General features: G+C 52.4%; 1 protein-coding gene and 1 non-coding gene across 2 annotated transcripts in view; both read right to left on the reverse strand.

Moving 5' to 3' along the window:
- Window positions 1-18,521, reverse strand: part of TMEM116 (transmembrane protein 116) — a 68,609-nt gene extending 50,088 nt beyond the window's left edge. The window contains exons 1-4 of the mRNA XM_060249451.1: window positions 18,417-18,521; window positions 12,706-12,752; window positions 10,507-10,570; window positions 8,379-8,519 (exon numbers count right to left, since the gene is read on the reverse strand). Coding sequence (XP_060105434.1) covers window positions 8,379-8,519; window positions 10,507-10,570; window positions 12,706-12,752; window positions 18,417-18,485 — 321 coding nt within the window. The 5' untranslated portion in view covers window positions 18,486-18,521. The remainder of the gene's footprint in view (window positions 1-8,378; window positions 8,520-10,506; window positions 10,571-12,705; window positions 12,753-18,416) is intronic.
- TRNAP-UGG (transfer RNA proline (anticodon UGG)) lies at window positions 11,781-11,852 on the reverse strand. Its single transcript has one exon. It is a non-coding gene; the product is annotated as a tRNA-Pro (tRNA).

Raw genomic sequence — 18,521 nt, forward strand, 5'->3', positions numbered from 1 at the left:
GAGCCAGGAGCAAGGGTGTGACAAGCATCATTGAACTCCAAGGGAGTTCTGGCCATCACATTGAAAGGGACAGCACACCTTTTTAGATGCCTTCCTTCCATAGGAAATAATGAAGGATGGGGCACCTTCTTTGGGGGCTCATAGAACTGGACCCCCTGGTCCAATCGTTTTGAAACTTGGGAGGTATTTTGAGAAGAGGCACTAGATACTATACTGAAAATCTGGTGCCTCTACCTCAAAACACAGCCCCTCTAGAGCCTCTGATATCCATGGATGAATTCCCAAAACTGCCGGGGATCTAGAGCTGTGGGGGCTGTGGGGGGTGGGGCTTCCCCCGCCGGCTAGCTGGCTGGGGGGCGGGGGGAAACTTGTAAAACCAGGTGATCCCCCGTTGGGACCTGGGGATTGGGGAAGCCTAGCCCTGAGTCCGCTTGCGGAGAGGGCGGGAGAGAAATTTAATGTAATAAATAATAATGTAATAAGCAGTAGTCGGCCGGGCAGAGATGGAGCTGTTCCCCTGGCACAGGGAGGAGGTGTTAATTCTAGCTGTTGTGTGCCCTGCCAAGCCTCGGAGGCCGCTGTGGGCAGAAGCGCAGGGTGAAGGCGAGGGCTTTCCATTGTGCCGAAGGTGCAGCTGCCAGACTGGTGAGCGGGGGCTTCGAAGGCAGGAGCAGAGAAACTCACGCCTGCCTCATAACCCAGAGAAACGTCTACAACTCCATCGGAATGCTCAACGTCTTTCTCTTGGCATCCGTCAATTAGACGCATAGGGTTGCCAATCCCCAGGTGGGGGCAGGGGATCCCCCGGTTTGGAGGCTCTCCCGCCGCTTCAGGGTCGTCAGAAAGCGGGGGGAGGGGAGGGAAATGTCGGCTGGGAACTCTATTATTCCCTATGGAGATTTAGTCCCATAGAAACTCATGGAGAATTGATCCGCGGGTATCTGGGGCTCTGGGGGGGCTGTTTTTTGGGGTAGAGGCACCAAATTTTCAGTATAGCATCTAGTGCCTCTCCCTAAAATACCCGCCAAGTTTCAAAAAGATTGGACCAGGGGGTCCAATTCTATGAGCCCCAAAAGAAGGTGCCCCTATCCTTCATTATTTCCTATGGAAGGAAGGCATTGAAAAGGTGTGCCGTCCCTTTAAATGTGATGGCCAGAACTCCCTTTGGAGATCAATTATGCCTGTCACAACCTTGATCTTGGCTCTACCCCCAAAGTCTCCTGGCTCCACCCCCAAAGTCTCCTGGCTCCACCCCCAAAGTCCCCAGATATTTCTTGAATTGGACTTGGCAACCCTATAAGACGCATCGAGGACAAGAACCATTCAGCTCATTCTGGGAACTCCTAGCAGGCACTTCCCTTAAACAAATACTGGTGTATTTATTGATTTATTAAAATGTTTGGGTTTCTTTCGGCACAAGGTCCTCTTGAAAAGTCTCAATGAAGCCTGTAAAAACTGCCACACACAATACCAAGGTCAACAACAACAACAACAAATGACTTATATGTGCCCTTTCAATCCGTTTCAAAATTCTGACTTTTCACAATCGAGCGGGTCAGCTCTTTGAAGACTCAGCCATCTGCTTCCATACTGCACGTGCCGTTATGCAAAATTTTGTTACGCTAGGAGTAATTTCTGTAAAGGAGTCCAAAAGCAGGAGGGAACTGTAGAATTGCTCTGATCTTCCCTGGGAATTTATTAAAATTGGCATCATGTATTAAGACTCTATACCCTTATACTAGGGACAGTATAATAATACTGGTGTGGCCCTTGGGGATTGCTGGACCGAACTGAGCCATGTGGCAGCTTCCTTGGGGCCTGGCTGGCCAGCGAGGATCGTGGGGCCCAGCCGCACTGTGCAGCAGCCTCCCCAGGGCCAGGCAGGGATCACAGGGCCCAGATGTGCTGTGCAGCAGCCTCCCTGGGGCCTGGCCGGCCGGCCAGAATTGCTGCAGGGCCTGGAAAAGTTACTGTCACCGTTCAGTTTGCACTTGATTATCCCAGAGGGTGTGGCCTAATATGCTAATATTAGGGGACAGGGTTGCCAATCCCCAGGTGGGGGCAGGGGATCCCCCGTTTGGAGGCCCTCCCCCTGCTTCAGGGTCATCAGAAAGCGGGAGGGGGGAGGGAAATGTCTGCTGGGCATTCCCTATGGAGATCGATTCAGGTATAATTGAGAATTGATCTGTGGGTATCTGGGGCTCCAGGGGGGCTGTTTTTTGAGGTAGAGGCACCAAATTTCCAGCATAGCATCCAGTGTCTCTCCTCAAAACAATTCCCAAGTTTCAAAAATATTGGCCCAGGGGGTCCCATTCTATAAGCCTCCAAAGAAAGTGCCCCTGCCATCCATTATTTCCTATGGAAGGAAGGCATTTAAAAGAGCACGATCCCTTTAAATATGATGGCCAGGACTCCTTTTGGAGTTCAGTCATGTTTGCCACGCCCTTGCTCCTGGCTCCACCCCCAAAGTCTCCTGGCTCCACCCCAAAGTCCCCAGGTATTTCTTGAGTTGGACTTGGCAACCCTATTAGGGGATGTGGTCTAATATGCTACTGAGTTCCTGCTGGGCTTTTTCTACAAAAAAGCCCTGGACCTCTGCATTTGCCTAGGGGGCAGGCCGGGTGTGTGTGTGCCAGATTAGGCTTTCCCCACATGACTTCAAATAGAAAAACAATTATTTGCATTAATTTTGCTAGCCTGAATCAATCTCCCTTGGCGGAGCACTGTTTTTTAAGTTGATAATTTTTAATGACCCGCAAATGATGTTATACGTAAATATCCACATGGTCCTTGGCAGAAAAAAGGTCCCCCATCCCTGCTGTACAGCTAAATTTGGTACAGCTCTAATCTTACTCAACGATTGGTCCACCTCTTCAATAGTTTCCCCTAAGAAATTTCTAATAACCAAACTTTTAACAACTGCAAAAGCTACCATAGCTCACTCTTGGAAGAACAATACTCGACACTTGGTTCTCTAAGACAGTGATCCCCAACCTTTTTGGCACCAGGGACCAGTTTTGTGGAAGACGATTTTTCCATGGTCCGGGGGGGAGGGGGTTTGGGATGATACAATTACACCCTTTATTTCTACTAGTTTGGTGTAACGGTTAAGTGTGTGGACTCTTATCTGGGAGAACCGGGTTTGATTCCTCACTGCTCCACTTGCAGCTGTTGGAATGGCCTTGGGTCAGCCATAGCTCTCGCAGGGTTGTCCTTGAAAGGGCAGCTTCTGGGAGAGCTCTCTCAGCCCCACCCACCTCACAAGGTGTCTATTGTAGGGAAGAGGGAAAGTAAAGGAGATTGTGAGCAGCTCTGAGATTCGGAGTGGAGGGCAGGATATAAATAAAAAGTGAAGTCACTGAGCGCATGCCTCTTCCTGTTTCCCAGCTGGCTTGGTTACATTTGAAACTTTGGAGTCAACTTTTCGCAAGGAGGGAGTTGAGATCCAGGCCACTGTGCTCCCCCCTTTGCAAGAAAATTGAATCGCTTGCTTACTTAGCACAAAAGGTATCTGAGGCTCCCCCCCCCATCCTCTCTCCTCTGCTGCCCCACCTGTCCTCAGGTGACTCATGGCAGGGTGGGTGGGGCAGCCAGAGGGCCATGGAGATCAGTGTTTGACTTGCACAGATAGGGGCACTCAGACGCACACACTTGCTCTATTGTCTCCTGTTTGGTTGGTGGTTAGTGTAGAACAGGCAGCAGGCCTTCGACAGCTGCCACGGAAGCAACCGACACAACTGAAAAATTCGGTGAGCAATAAGCAATTTCAAATTTGTCAGATGAAGAAAAGGAGGGGGGAGAGAGAGAGAATACCCAATTGCAGGTTCTCTTCTTGACTCCCTGTCATGAGCCCCGAGGAGGGGAAGCTGGAAGGGTTAACAGACCAGGAAGAACAGCCTTCCAGCACCTCAGCTGAAGAAGTGACAGCTGGCCCATCAATCACTTTCCCCACATTCCAGGCACCTGCACCGGCTGTTGACAATCAGTCTCCTCCAAGCTCTCCCCCTCCCATCTCAAGAATGTGAAGCTGTCTTCGGAAAAGACTCTCAGAATGCAGACACGAGGCATGCCAGTGCTTCTGATCACTTAGCCCCGAATAGTAGAAAACCTACGGCCACAGGCTGATTGAGGCTCCCATATAACTCACAACCGGGACTTGGCAACCTCGTGGAAGCAACAAGTCGATTCCCTGGCTTGCATCCACGCTCCTTCCTGATTCCAGTTTCTGACCGGTTTGAACTCTTTGGCACCCTGACCCTTTGGCTTTGGACACTGACTTCTGTTTCTGGTTTGTGATTTTGCTGTGGTGACTCGGCTCCTGTTTGATTTCCCGAACTCTGACCTCAGACCGGCTTTGGACTCCTGCCTGCCTGCGCCCTGAGAACGTGACACTCCCCCCCCCCACCGAGGCACATGGGGTTCCTCAAGAGGGGGGAGGAGCCCCCTTGTTGGAGGGCTCCGGCAAGCCCCGCGAGGGAGGCCTCCTTGGTTGTGAAGGCTTTTGTGGGGGGTGGGGAGGTATTTGGGGGGTTCCATTTCGTTCGTCTGTGATTTTGGATTATTATTTGTAAACTGCCTTGAGCCGAGAGGTGGGGCAGAAATATTTCATACATAAATACCTGACATCTGTTAAAATTAGGCTTGCCAGGTTCTGCTCCCCCTTGGGCCACCGATGGGGGATAGGAGGGCAGGATTGCCAGATCCAGGTTGGGAAACTCCTGGAGATGTGGGGTGTGGATCCTAGGGAGGACAAGGGCCCCAATGGGGAACGATGTCATGCAACCCCACATGCCACAGCATGTATTTTCTCCAGGGGAACGGATGTCTGCAACCTGGGAATCAGCTATAATTCCGGGAGATTCCCCAAGTCCCACCTGTCCTGGAGGCCGGCATCCCTAGTTAAAATTAAATCAGAGGTGCCCTGGAAAGCACGGGAAGGGTGGGAAAGAGGATGTTCAGCAAACCTTCTTGCATAACCAATCGCGTCCAAAAGCAAGATTTAGAGCTCCCTCTCTGCATGCACACCCCCAGCAACGAGGGGAAGGGGGCTTCTGTTATGTATGCGGACTCAAGGGAAGACTTTGGGTGTTCCTGCCTGGCTCATTGGAGCCATACGGACTGAGCTTGGGGACTAGAGAACAAAGGGCTGCAGGATCCAAATCTCTGCAGCCCTGGACCAATCACAAGCCCCCATCGGTTTGAATGACCCAATAACGTGCTTGCGTGGGAACCCAGAGATGTAGATAAATTTGGCCTGTGGGCCCCAACACCAGCCTTGTAATGTGGGAGAGAGCTCTCCCAGAATACTAAGCTACATCTATTAAACAGCTTGTGATCACTCAAGTGGCGACTCCTCCAAGCATAGAACCCGCTATATAATAGTGGCGACGAAGATGGGATCTGGATGAGCGAGGCCCAGGACCACCCGGTACCGCCAAGCGCATGGAGCTCCAGTGCTACCGCGCAACAGGCACTGCCGCCCGGCCTGACCATGGCCATCGCTTCCGGATCGCAAAACTCCATTCCGGAGTTCGACATAGTGCAGCCCAAAGCCTGGGAAAAAAAGAAAAGGTCCCCTGTGCAAGCACCAGTTGTTTCCGACTCTGGGGCGACGTTGCTTTCACAACGTTTTCACGGCAGACTTTTTACGGGGTGGTTTGCCATTGCCTTCCCCAGTCTTTTTTTGCACTTCCCACCCCCAGCAAGCTGGGGGGAAAAGGAAAGGTCCCCTGTGCAAGCACCAGTCGTTTCCAACTCTGGGGCGATGTCGCATCACAATGTTTTCACGGCAGACTTTTTACGGGGTGGTTTGCCATTGCCTTCCCCAGTCTTTTTTACACTTCCCCCCAGAGCAAGCTGGGGGGGGAAAGGAAAGGTCCCCTGTGCAAGCACCAGTCGTTTCCGACTCTGGGGCGACGTTGCTTTCACAACGTTTTCACGGCAGACTTTTTACAGGGTGGTTTGCCATTGCCTTCCTCAGTCATCTACACTCCCCCCACCCCAGCAAGCTGGGGACTCATTTGACCAACCTCGGAAGGATAGAAGGCTGAGTCAACCTTGGGCTGGCTACCTGAACCAGCTTTTGCTGGGATAGAACTCAGGTCGTGAGCAGAGAGTTCAGACCACAGAACTGCAGTACTGCTGCTTTACCACTTTGCGCCACGGGGCCTGGGTCAAAAGACTCAAGTACCACCCTGTGGCGCAATGAATCAAGGATGACGAACCGGAGATCCAGGCCATCCTGCTGAGCCACCGCATATTGCCACCCTGCAGCTCGCCGAGGGCCTGGTCACGCCAGAAACCTGGTCACGTCATCCTCCTTCGACGAGATCCTCAAGGCGCAGACCGGCCATTTCATCCTGAAGCCAACCCGCCTCACCCGGCAGCTACATCATAGCTTCCCTGTCTTCTTCCCTCTCTGTCACTGGCAGGTGCCCAAAACTCCATCCAATCCCCTACAGCTGAGCCTGCAGAGAAACCTGGCCTCTTAATTGGAGTGCTGACTCCCCTAACTCCAGATGTGGATGAGGGAGAAGGAGCTGCTGGGAATGACTGTCCTCTTCAACCCCCGAACATAATTCCCTTTTCTCAAAGCATCTTCCAGTGCAATCCAGCGTGCGCATAATTCAGAGACAAATCAAACCACAACGTCAAAGAAGCTGTTTCATCCCTGCTCCTGAGCCAAGCCGCTCGTTTTAGTGTGGGCAGGCTGAATTTCTAGAGCTGTCAACTCCAGGCTGGAAAATTCCTGGAGATTGGGAGGGGGGGTGGAACATGTGGAAGGCAAAGTTTGAGGAGGTGAAAGACCCCATCCGGGCAGAATGTCATATGCTCTGCGCCAGGCTTCCGTTTCTCTCTGGAGCAAGCTAGCAAGTTGCTCTCTGGAGAGCCAGTTTGGTGTCGTGGTTAAGCGCGTGGACTCTTATCTGGGAGAACCGGGTTTGATTCCCCACTCCTCCACTTGCACCTGCTGGAATGGCCTTGGGTCAGCCATAGCTCTAATAGAGAGCCAGTTTGGTGTCGTGGTTATGTGCGTGGACTCTTATCTGGGAGAACTGGGTTTGATTTCCCACTCCTCCACTTGCAGCTGCTGGCATGGCCTTGGGTCAGCCACAGCTCTGGTAGAGGTTGTCCTTGAAAGGGTAGCTGCTGTGAGAGTTCTCTCAGCCCCACCCACCTCACAGGGTGTCTGTTGTGAGGGAGGAAGGGAAAGGAGATTGTGAGCCGCTCTGAGACTCTTCGGAGTGGAGGGCGGGATATAAATCCAGTATCTTCATCTACCTCACAGGGTGTCTGTTGTGGGGGGAAAAGGGAAAGGAGGTTGTGAGCCGCTCTGAGACTCTTTGGAGTGGAGGGCGGGATATAAATCCAATATCTTCATCTACCTCACAGGGTGTCTGTTGTGGGGGAGGAAGGGAAAGGAGATTGTGAGCCACTCTGAGACTCTTCCGAGTGGAGAGCGGGATATAAATCCAATATCTTCATCTACCTCACAGGGTGTCTGTTGTGAGGGAGGAAGGGAAAGGAGATTGTGAGCCACTCTGAGACTCTTCCGAGTGGAGGGCGGGATATAAATCCAATATCTTCATCTACCTCACGGGGTGTCTGTTGTGGGGGAAAAAGGGAAAGGAGGTTGTGAGCCGCTCTGAGACTCTTCGGAGCGGAGGGCGGGATATAAATCCAATATCTTCATCTACCTCACAGGGTGTCTGTTGTGGGGGAGGAAGGGAAAGGAGATTGTGAGCCGCTCTGAGACTCTTTGGGGTGGAGGGTGGGATATAAATCCAATATCTTCATCTACCTCACAGGGTGTCTGTTGTGGGGGAGGAAGGGAAAGGAGATTGTGAGCCGCTCTGAGACTCTTCGGAGTGGAGGGTGGAATATAAATCCAATATCTTCATCTACCTCACAGGGTGTCTGTTGTGGGGGAGGAAGGGAAAGGAGATTGTGAGCCGCTCTGAGACTCTTCGGAGTGGAGGGCAGGATATATATCCAATATCTTCTACTTCTTCTAGCGATTTCGCACCAGCTGCTCCGCGCTGCCATTTTGTGCGGGAAAAACCCATGCTGCGGCACGGCAAATCATGGGGTTTTCCTGCACAGAATGGCGGCATGGAGCGGCTGGTGTGAAATCGCTAGCTTGCTCCGGAGAGAAACGGAAGCCTGGAGCGGAGCAAGGTTAGTGTGGGATCAGCCTCTCTTTCTCCAGGAGAAGTTATCACACCTGGAGATCAGCTGTAATTCCTGGAGATCTCCAGGCCCCACCTGGAGTTGGCAACCCTGCCTGCCTGAGCCCCAAACCGGCTGCCTGCCTCTCTGGAGAATGTTGTGTATCACCCAACAGCTCATGGCAAGGCCAAAGGCCACCACTGTCTCACCTGTCCAATGGTTTGAAGGTTATAGCAGGTGACTCCCTGGCTTGGCATCTCAGTGGCCTTGCTGCTGTAGAGGAGAGACCCGATGAGCCAGCACATCCCCAGGCAGAGGTCAGAGATGCTCAGGTAGAAGAGGGGCCGCACCTGTGGGAGAGCCAAAGCAACCAGTCATGTGTCTGCCAAGCAGGGCTCAGCCCCTGCTCCTATTGCCCAAACCGAAGTCAGACCCATGCAGCTGAAACATTCCTAAAGTACAAAAAAATGCCTCTAGAGACACTTCCTAAGTAGCCGTTTTCTCCAGGGGAGCTGATCTCTGCCATCTGGACATCTGTTGTAATCCCAGAAGGTCTCCAGCCTCCACGCCGTTTCAAAAGGACATGAAGGCAATTCGTAAGGCGTGCAACGGAGTGATAGAAGCACAGCCATGAAAGCAAGAAGAAATGTTTTGTTCTGCTTTACGACGAGACCATTGCAAACACAAAAAGACACCACTGAGGGACGGTGGCTCAGTGGTAGAGCATCTGCTTGGGAAGCAGAAGGTCCCAGGTTCAATCCCTGGCATCTCCAAAAAAGGGTCCAGGCAAATAGGTGTGGAAAACCTCAGCTTGAGAGCCTGGAGAGCCGCTGCCAGTCTGAGAAGACAATACTGACTTTGATGGACCAAGGGTCTGATTCAGTATAAGGCAGCTTCATATGTTCATATGTTCACTTGCCTACTGAACTAACAACAAAGAAGACGGTCCCAGGAGGAAGAGTCTTTGGACTCGAAACAATATCGGACCGGTTGTGCGTATCGTCGGACTTGTATCACAGCTCATTTTCATTCTTCAAGACATTGTTCCGCAGTACAGTAGGAGCGGCGTGTGCTTTCGGTTCCGGAGGGATTTTGTGTTTTATAATATCGTTTGTTTATCCCTGATCTCACTATGATTATTATTAGTAAATACTGGATAAGTTGAGTAAGTTGTACAATTTATTTTTGTTGCACGGAGAGGTTTTCTAGGTGGTTAGGCTTCCACCACCGGAAAGACAAATCTTCCCTCCACCAGAAAGACAAATCAGGAGGGTGTTTTACTGGGGCATGTACTTCTGGTGTGCTCTGAGACCAATTCCCCACTAGCCTTATGCCGGTCTGACGCTCTTCTTCTCTGCGGGGCTTTCGTCGGATTTCACAGGGCTGCAACTTGCTTCACCTTTTCCCCGTGGTAAACAGAAACAGGTTTTTAGAGGATCTTGTTTGCTGTGTGAAAGAGGCGGAGTGAGTTGCAGCCCTGGGGCAGATATAGGGTTGCCAAGGTGGGGGCAGGGGATCCCCTGGTTTGTAGGCCCTCCCCCCGCTTCAGGGTCATCAGAAAGCTGGGGGAGGGGAGGGAACTCTATTATTCCCTATGGAGATTTATTCCCATAGAAAATAACGGAGAATTCATCCACGGGTATCTGGGGCTCTGCGGAGGCTGTTTTTTGAGGTAGAGGCACCACATTTTCAGTACAGCATCTATTGCCTCTCCCCAAAATACCCCTTAAGTTTCAAAACGATTGCACCAGGGGGTCCAATTCTATGAGTCCCAAAAGAAGGTGCCCCTCTCCTTCATTATTTCCTATGGAAGGAAGGCATTGAAAAGGTGTGCCGTCCCTTTAAATGTGATGGCCAGAACTCTCTTTGGAGTTTAATTATGCTTGTCACGGCCTTGATCTTGGCTCCACCCCTAACGTCTCCTGGCTCCACCCCCAAAGTCCTAGATATTTCTTAAATTGGACTTGGCAACGCTAGGCAGATAGTGTGAAATCTGACGGAAGCCCCGCAGAGAAGAGGAGAGTGAGAGGGGCATAAGGCTACTGGGAAATCCGTCTTGAGGGACTCGCACAGGAGCAGATGTTCCGTTCTTGCCAGGCGGGTGGGGTGTGGGGCTGCTGCAAATACTAACTCAGTCCAATGAAGCCGCTCGCAAGCACAGCTGAACGCAGCGATGATTCAGCCTCTAGAGTGAAATATTTATTTTAGCAAGGAGGGAATGTGCTTGAAAATTCGAAACATTCTTCACAGAGGCCCTGCCCCTGCCCATCTGGCGTGTTTCATAAACTGCAATTTCTAGCGTGCATTTTAATAAAGCAATAAAAGACATTCTCTTACCTCTGGGGATCTGGCGGCATTCTGGAACACGGCGTAGCCAATGATGGAGCTGGACCCGATGACACTGCGGAAACAAAGGGGGCGAAGGATGAGCCGGGGAGTCGCCTGCCTGCCTTCCGCAGAAACTTTTCCCTTCTGCACGCTGGGAATTCCTGCTGGGGACACCACTGTCGAACAGCACGGGAGCCCAAGGCCAGAAAGAGGCTGGCGACTCTAGTTCAGCTCTGGGCTTGTGGACTTTCAGACCAGTCCTGACTCCTTGTTGCTCCTGGCTTCCTGCGTTCTGGCCAAAGGGACTAGGGGGACAGAGAGGCACCAACCAGTGCGTGAACTGCACTGGCTACCTATTGAGTACTGGATCTGGTTCAAGGTGTTGGTGCTTAAAGCCCGATACCGCCAGACGCCAGCATACCTTCAGGACCGCCTCTCCCTGTATGAGCCTCGGAGCTCTTTACGGTCAGCGACCCAGCAACTTTTGGTAATACCCAGCCCCAGAGACGTCCATCTAGCCTCGACAAACAGCAGGGCCTTTTCGGCCCTGGCCCCTGCCCGGTGGAATGAGCACCCCCTGGAGATCCGGGCCTTGCGGGATCTGCTCCAATTCCGCAGGCCCTGTAAAACAGAGCTGTTTCGCCAGGCTTTGAGTTGTGGCAGTGGACGTCACGTTACCGGCCTCCCTCCTTCGTTCTGTCCCAGTGCTGTAAGATCTACTGGACCTGGACAATAGGCCATGGCTGTGAGGCAGAACCTGCCATTTTAGTCTCTATTGTCGCTCTGTAGTTTTAGATCTTATATGAACATATGAAGCTGCCTTCTACTGAACCAGACCTGGGTCCATCAAAGTCAGTATTGTCTTCTCAGACTGGCAGGGGCTCTCCAGGGTCTCAAGCGGAGGTTTTTCGCACCTATTTGCCTGGACCCTTTTTAGTTGGAGATGCCAGGGATTGAACCTGGGGCCTTCTGCTTACCAAGCAGATGCTCTACCACTGAGCCACAGTCCCATTCATGGCTCTTCAGGGTCTCAAGCTGAGGTTTTTCACGCCTACTTGCCTGGACCCTTTTTAGTTGGAGATGCCGGGGACTGAACCTGGGACCTTCTGCTTACCAAGCAGATTCTCTACCACTGAGCCACACAGCCCTTCCCCATGAAGCTGCCTTGTACTGAATCAGACTCTTGGTCCATCAAAGTCAGTATTGTCTACTCAGACTGGCAGCCGCTCTCCAGGGTCTCAAGCTGAGGTTTTTCACACCTATTTGCCTGGACCCTTTTTAGTTGGAGATGCTGGGGATTGAACCTGGGCCCTTCTGCTTCCAAAGCAGATGCTCTACCACTGAGCCACAGCCCCATTCATGGCTCTCCAGGGTCTCAAGCGGAGGTTTTTCGCACCTATTTGCCTGGACCCTTTTTAGTTGGAGATGCCGGGGATTGAACATCTGGAGAGCTACCGTTGGCCACCCCTGGGATATAATAAATAAAAATAATAAATAATGTGAACTTCACCCCCAGAGGATGTAGTGATGGCCACAGACATAGACAGTTTTAAAAGGGGATTAGATAGATTTATGGAGAATAAGTCTATCAATTTCTATTAGCCTTGGGTTCTGAGGGAAACCTCCACCCAGAGCCAGGAGGCAACATGAGGGGAAAAGCCTCAGCCTCTCTGTTCTGTGATTGGCTCTCCAGAGGAACTGGTTGGCCATTATATGAGCTGGGATGCTGGACTAGATGGACCAACGGCCTGTTCCAGCAGGGCTCTTCTTAGGCGCTTACATTTTTATTGTTGAAAGTTGTTTTGCATTCAGGTCACAAAAGTGGGTTATAAAAATCTAAATAAATAACAGCAGCGGGGAAAGTAAAACTTGTACTTGTAAACCATCTGACTACTCCCATTTCTATGGTCATGTTTAAAATATTGCTGTCCTGGTTCTCTTACGCCTCAGAAAGCTCATCGTAATAAGAGCATTTTTAAATATCTCTTAACCATAATACAGAAGAGGAGAAAGCAGAGATTAAAAGGCATTTGTGGTGATAACGATTCAACACAGTTCTCTTGTAAAAAGATATGTATTGTCCAAAGTTCTCTTGTAAAAAGATATGCATTGCAGATCTTCCTGAAAGTGCCAGCAAGGCTAAACTCTGGTGGCTCTTTAGGGGAGACCCTTCCACACACCCCAGAAACGAAAAAAAGTGTCACTTACCTTAAAGCAGCCGTGACAGCTTGAATCCAGTGGATGATAGCAAAGAACTGTAAAGAGAAGGGACATTATGAAACACGCCTGCAATTTCCCATCTCTCTCTGATTGTGTGTGGCAGAGAATCATAGAGTTGGAAGGGACCTTCAGGGTCATCTTGTCCAACCCCCTGCACAAGGCAGGAAACTCACAAACACCTCCCCCTAAATTCACAGGATCTTCATTGCTGTCCGATGGCCATCTAGCCTCTGTTGAAAGACCTCCAAGGAAGGAGAGCCCACCACCTCCCGAGGAGGAAGCCTCTTTCACTGAGGAATCGCTCTAACGGTCAGGAAGTTCTTCCTAATGTTGAGCCGGAAACTCTGGGGCCACAGAAAACAATTCCATCCCATCCTCTAGATAACAGCCCTTCAAGTACTTGAAGATGGTGATTCTATCACCTCTCAGCAAGACCGGATCTACTTGTTTTTTGATGGGGGGGGGGGGGGGGCAAATGATAAAATGATGCCCAATTATACGCCCATTCAATTTCATGGGCCCATATAATAGAATGGACTTCATACCCAATTTGGCGCCCCCCCTCCCCGTCAGCACCCAGGACAAGCACCCTCCTCTGCCCCACCCCCTAGATACGGCCCTGCCTCTCAGCCTCCTCCTCTCCGCGCTAAACATGCTGAGCTCCTAAGAACATAAGAGAAGCCATGTTGGATCAGGCCAGTGGCCCCTCCAGTCCAACACTCTGTGTCACATAAGAACATAAGAGAAGCCATGTTGGATCAGGCCAGTGGCCCCTCCAGTCCAACACTCTGTGTCACACAAGAACATAAGAGAAGCCATGTTGGATCAGGCCAGTGGCCCATCCAGTCCAACACTCTGTGTCACATAAGAACATAAGAGAAGCCATGTTGGATCAGGCCAGTGGCCCATCCAGTCCAACACTCTGTGTCACACAAGAACATAAGAGAAGCCATGTTGGATCAGGCCAATGGCCCATCCAGTCCAACACTCTGTGTCACACAAGAACATAAGAGAAGCCATGTTGGATCAGGCCAATGGCCCATCCAGTCCAACACTCTGTGTCACACAAGAACATAAGAGAAGCCATGTTGGATCAGGCCAATGGCCCATCCAGTCCAACACTCTGTGTCACATAAGAACATAAGAGAAGCCATGTTGGATCAGGCCAGTGGCCCATCCAGTCCAACACTCTGTGTCACACAAGAACATAAGAGAAGCCATGTTGGATCAGGCCAATGGCCCATCCAGTCCAACACTCTGTGTCACACAGTGGCAAAAAATTTTATACATACACACACACTGTGGCTAATAGCCACTGATGGACTTCTGCTCCATATTTTTATCTAAACCCCTCTTGAAGGTGGCTATGCTTGTGGCCGCCACCACCTCCTGTGGCAGTGAATTCCACATGTTAATCACCCTTTGGGTGAAGAAGTACTTCCATTTATCCGTTTTAACCTGGCTGCTCAGCAATTTCATCGAATGCCCACGAGTTCTTGTATTGTGAGAAAGGGAGAAAAGTACCTCTTTCTCTACTTTCTCCATCCCATGCATTATCTTGTAAACCTCTATCATGTCACCCTGCAGTCGACGTTTCTCCAAGCTGAAGAGTCCCATTTTCATAATTTTCATAAGAAATAAATAACGTTTTCAAAAATACAGAAGTGGAAAAAAAGGTACAATCAAAATATTTGTGAAATAAATGTATGCATATTATAGTCATTACCGTGTACATATATTGTACATAGGATTGGCAGTATGCAGTAGACACTAAATGTAAATACAGGCTGCATTTTCTCCAGGGGAACTGATCTCTGCCAGCTGGAGATCAGTTGGAAAAGCGGGAGATCTCCAGGCCCCACCTGCAGGATGGCAACCCTAAATGCAACACAAATCTCCGCTGCATTTCAGTAGTAATATTGGAACGTCTGTTATATTTTCAAGCTACTAGCAGGTCATTAACATTTTTAGGAAAGGAAAGGTCCCCTGTGGAAGCACCAGTCGTTTCCGACTCCGGGGTGACGTTGCTTTCACGACGTTTTCACGGCAGACTTTCGACGGGGTGGTTTGCCACGGCCTTCCCCAGTCATCTACGCTTTCCCCTCAGCAAGCTGGGGACTCCTTTGACCGACCTCGGAAGGATGGAAGGCTGAGTCAACCTCCAGCCTTGACCTGAAAACCCAGCTTCCGCCGGGGATCGAACTCAGGTCGTGAGCAGAGCTTAGGACTGCAGTACTGCAGCTTTAACACTCTGCGCCACGGGGCTCTTTTGTTGGTCTTAAGGAAAGGAAAGGCTCCCCTGTGCAAGCACCAGTTGTTTTCGACTCTGGGGTGACGCTGCTTTGACGACGTTTTCACAGCAGACTTTCGACGGGGTGGTTTGCCCTCGCCTTCCCCAGTCATCTACGCTTCCCTCCCAGCAAGCTGAGGACTCCTTTGCCCGACCTCGGAAGGATGGAAGGCTGAGTCAACCTCCAGCCAGCGACCTGAGAACCCAGCTTCCGCCGGGGATCGAACTCAGGTCGCGAGCAGAGCTGAGGACTGAAGCACTGCAGCTTTAACACTCTGCGCCGCGGAGCTCTTGTCTAAAGTTTAAGGGGAGCCACTTCATCAGGGGCCCACTTGCCACTGGGCAAGCTGATCCCCCTCGGGCAGTCCGCCACTGCGCAGGTGGGTCTGATCCGGTGGGGTTGCCGGGTCCCCCTGCCCACCAGCAGGGGGCATCTCCCAGAATCAGAAGTGATCTCCAGGCGACAGAGATCCGTTTCCCTGGCTCAGCAAGAGGCAGCTTTGGAGGGTGAGACGGCCAGGTCGGCTGCTGGCAAGGAGGCAGTGCTCCAGGCCCTGCAAGGGCAGGCAGCTCTGCGGATATATGAACATATGAAGCTGCCGTATACTGAATCAGACCTTTGGTCCATCAAAGTCAGTGTCTTCTCAGACTGGCAGCGGCTCTCCAGGGTCTCAAGCTGAGGCTTTTCACACCTATTCGCCTGGACCCTTTTTTGGAGATGCCAGGGATTGAACCTGGGACCGTCTGCTTCCCAAGCAGATGCTCTGCCACTGAGCCACCGTCCCTCCTCCCCTGCGGTCCAGCTGCCTCCAGGCTTCAGCCCAAGAGGCTGATCTGTCACTTCCTCCTCCTGGGCTTGGAAGGAACTGGGCAGCCTCCGCTCCAGCCGCGGGTCTGGGGGGATGCAAATAGGGTGGTGGAGAAAGGCGCTCGACATGTTTTTCGAGGGGGGGGCAAAATTAAAAAAATGATGCCCCCTCATGGGCCATTCTGTGTTATGGTCCCATAGAACAGGGGTGGTCAACGGGAGCTCTTCAGATGTTTTTTTGCCTACAACTCCCATCAGCCCCAGCCATCGGCCATGCTGGCTGGGGCTGATGGGAGTTGTAGGCAAAAAAAAAAACATCTGGAGAGCTCCCGTTGACCACCTCCTGCCATAGAATACAATGGACTCTATACCCAATTTGGCGCCCACCTTCTTTCGGCAGCAGCCAGGGGAGAGCTGGGGCCTGGGGGAGCGGTGGGGGGGGCTGCCTGCCTGCCTGCAAGGGAAGGACGAAAGAAGGGGTCGGGCCATCACTGGGCATCTTCAGCCTAGAGAGGAGGACAGAGCCTTTCTCCTTCCAGCTCCAGAGAGCAGATCTCTGGGGCTTCCTTTGCACCTCTGCTCAGACCAAGCCAGGTCCCCCGACCCAGCCCCTCCTGGGCTCCAGCTGCCCCCGGAGGGGAGGGAGGGAGGGGGGCCCCGTCTCCTGGGGGGCAACACCCCCCCCTCCACTTCTCAGTGGGCCGGATCCAGGCAGTGGGGCTCCTGGAGACTTGGGGGGGGGTGCTGAGGGGACTTGCCACGGCCTTCTCCTGCATCAGACCCCCACCCCTTGGTCCATCAAGGTCAGCATTGTCTGCTCAGGCCGGCAGCGGCTGTCCAGGGCGGGGGGGGGGGTGTCTCCGGCGGAGAAAAGTCTTTCACCTTTGACTCTTTAGTGGCGCTGCCTGGGACCGAACCGGGGACAACGCAGGAGTCTAGTGGCGCCTTTAAGACCGACCAAGTTTGATTCGAATGGAAACTTTCGTGCGCACGCAGATTTCTTCCGACGAGGGGCTGGGGGTACACGTCGGTGGTGGGTTAAGAGTGTGAAGGGATGCCAAGTTAGGACCACTGGGACATGCATGCCCTCGTGTTTTACCTAGGCTTGCAGCAACAGCAATTAACACGCAACTTACATTCACTTTAAATTAACAGGCAATCAACAGGCAACTGCCCCGTGGCGCAGAGTGGTCAAGCCGCGCTACTGTGGTCTGAACTCTCTGCTCACGACCTGCCAGCCCGTTCCTCCTTGCTGCGCTCTGCAACCCCCCCCCCACCCCCCCACCCCCATGCACCGATTCTGCCCGCCTCCCAATAGAGGGGAGGGAGGGTGTCCAATTTTTTAGAAAAGCATTTAAATATACACAACTATATGTTACACGTTTGGTGCACGATCATACTACATCAGAGGCACGACCTTTGTCTCTGAGCCTTTCAATGCAATAAATGCAGGGGTGGCCAACGGTAGCTCTCCAGATGTTTTTTTTCCCCCTGCCCCTGACGCAGAGTGGTAAAAGCAGCAGTACTGCAGTGCTATGATCCGAACTCTCTGCTCACGACCTGAGTTCGATCCCGGCGGAAGCTGGATTCAGGTAGCTGGCTCGAGGTTGACTCAGCCTGCCCTCCCTCCAAAGTCGGTCAAATGAGTCCCCAGCTTGCGGGGGCGGGGGGGGGGAAGCGTAGATGACTGGGGAAGGCAATGGCAAACCACCCCGTAAAAAAGTCTGCCGTGAAAACGTTGTGAAAGCAAGGTCACCCCAGAGTCGGAAACGACCGGTGCTTGCACAGGGGACCTTTCCTTTCCTTTCCTTTCCTTTCTTGCTCTCCAGACCAAACGGTCTTCCAGTTTATTACACTGGGGAGGGGAGGGACGGTGGCTCAGTGGTAGAGCATCTGCTTGGGAAGCAGAAGGTCCCAGGTTCAATCCCCGGCATCTCCAAAAAAGGGTCCAGGCAAATAGGTGTGAAAAACCTCAGCTTGAGACCCTGGAGAGCCACTGCTAGTCTGAGAAGACAATACTGACTTTGATAGACCAAGGGTCTGATTCAGTATAAGGCAGCTTCATACTATTTCGCCATTCGATCCTAACTTTGTATCCATTTACACTCTACGCGTATTTCAGCCAATGGACCCCATCCCCTGGTCTGAAGAAGTCTGCGTGCGCGAGAAGGCTTCCATTCGGAATCAAACTTGGTTGGTCTTAAAGGTGCCCCTGCACTCCCACTTGGTTCTACCGCTTCAGACCAACCCAGCTGCCCACCTGGATCTATGAACCGGGGACAGTTTCCACCCTCCGAAGCATCCCTTTCCTCCAGGGGGGGACTGACCTCTGTAGCCCGGAGAGGAGCTGTAATTCCGGGAGATCCCCAGGCCCCACCTGGAGGCTGGCACCCCTCCCTCCCTCCCTCCACTGCGCACCTCTCCCCAGAACCCGCTCCGGGGAGGGGAGAGCCTCTCAAGCACCGGGGGCGTCCCGGGAGACGCCTGGAGCAGGCAGCAACCTCCCGCCGAGGATGCCTCGGCCTCCTCCGGGGCTCCCGCCCAGAGCGGGAGAGTCGAGGTCAGGCTAGACGGCCTCGAGGGGCCCCCTTCCCCTCTCACCTGCAGCGAGTCTCCCGCCGTGGGGCCGAGGGGCGCCGAGGAGACGGCGGCGGCCGAAGAGAAGCCCATCCTGGCCGGGCGCAGCCGGGCGCTGAGCAAGGAGGG

This window comes from Heteronotia binoei, chromosome 11 (assembly GCF_032191835.1).
Source record: "Heteronotia binoei isolate CCM8104 ecotype False Entrance Well chromosome 11, APGP_CSIRO_Hbin_v1, whole genome shotgun sequence".
In the NCBI taxonomy this organism is placed as follows: domain Eukaryota; kingdom Metazoa; phylum Chordata; class Lepidosauria; order Squamata; family Gekkonidae; genus Heteronotia; species Heteronotia binoei.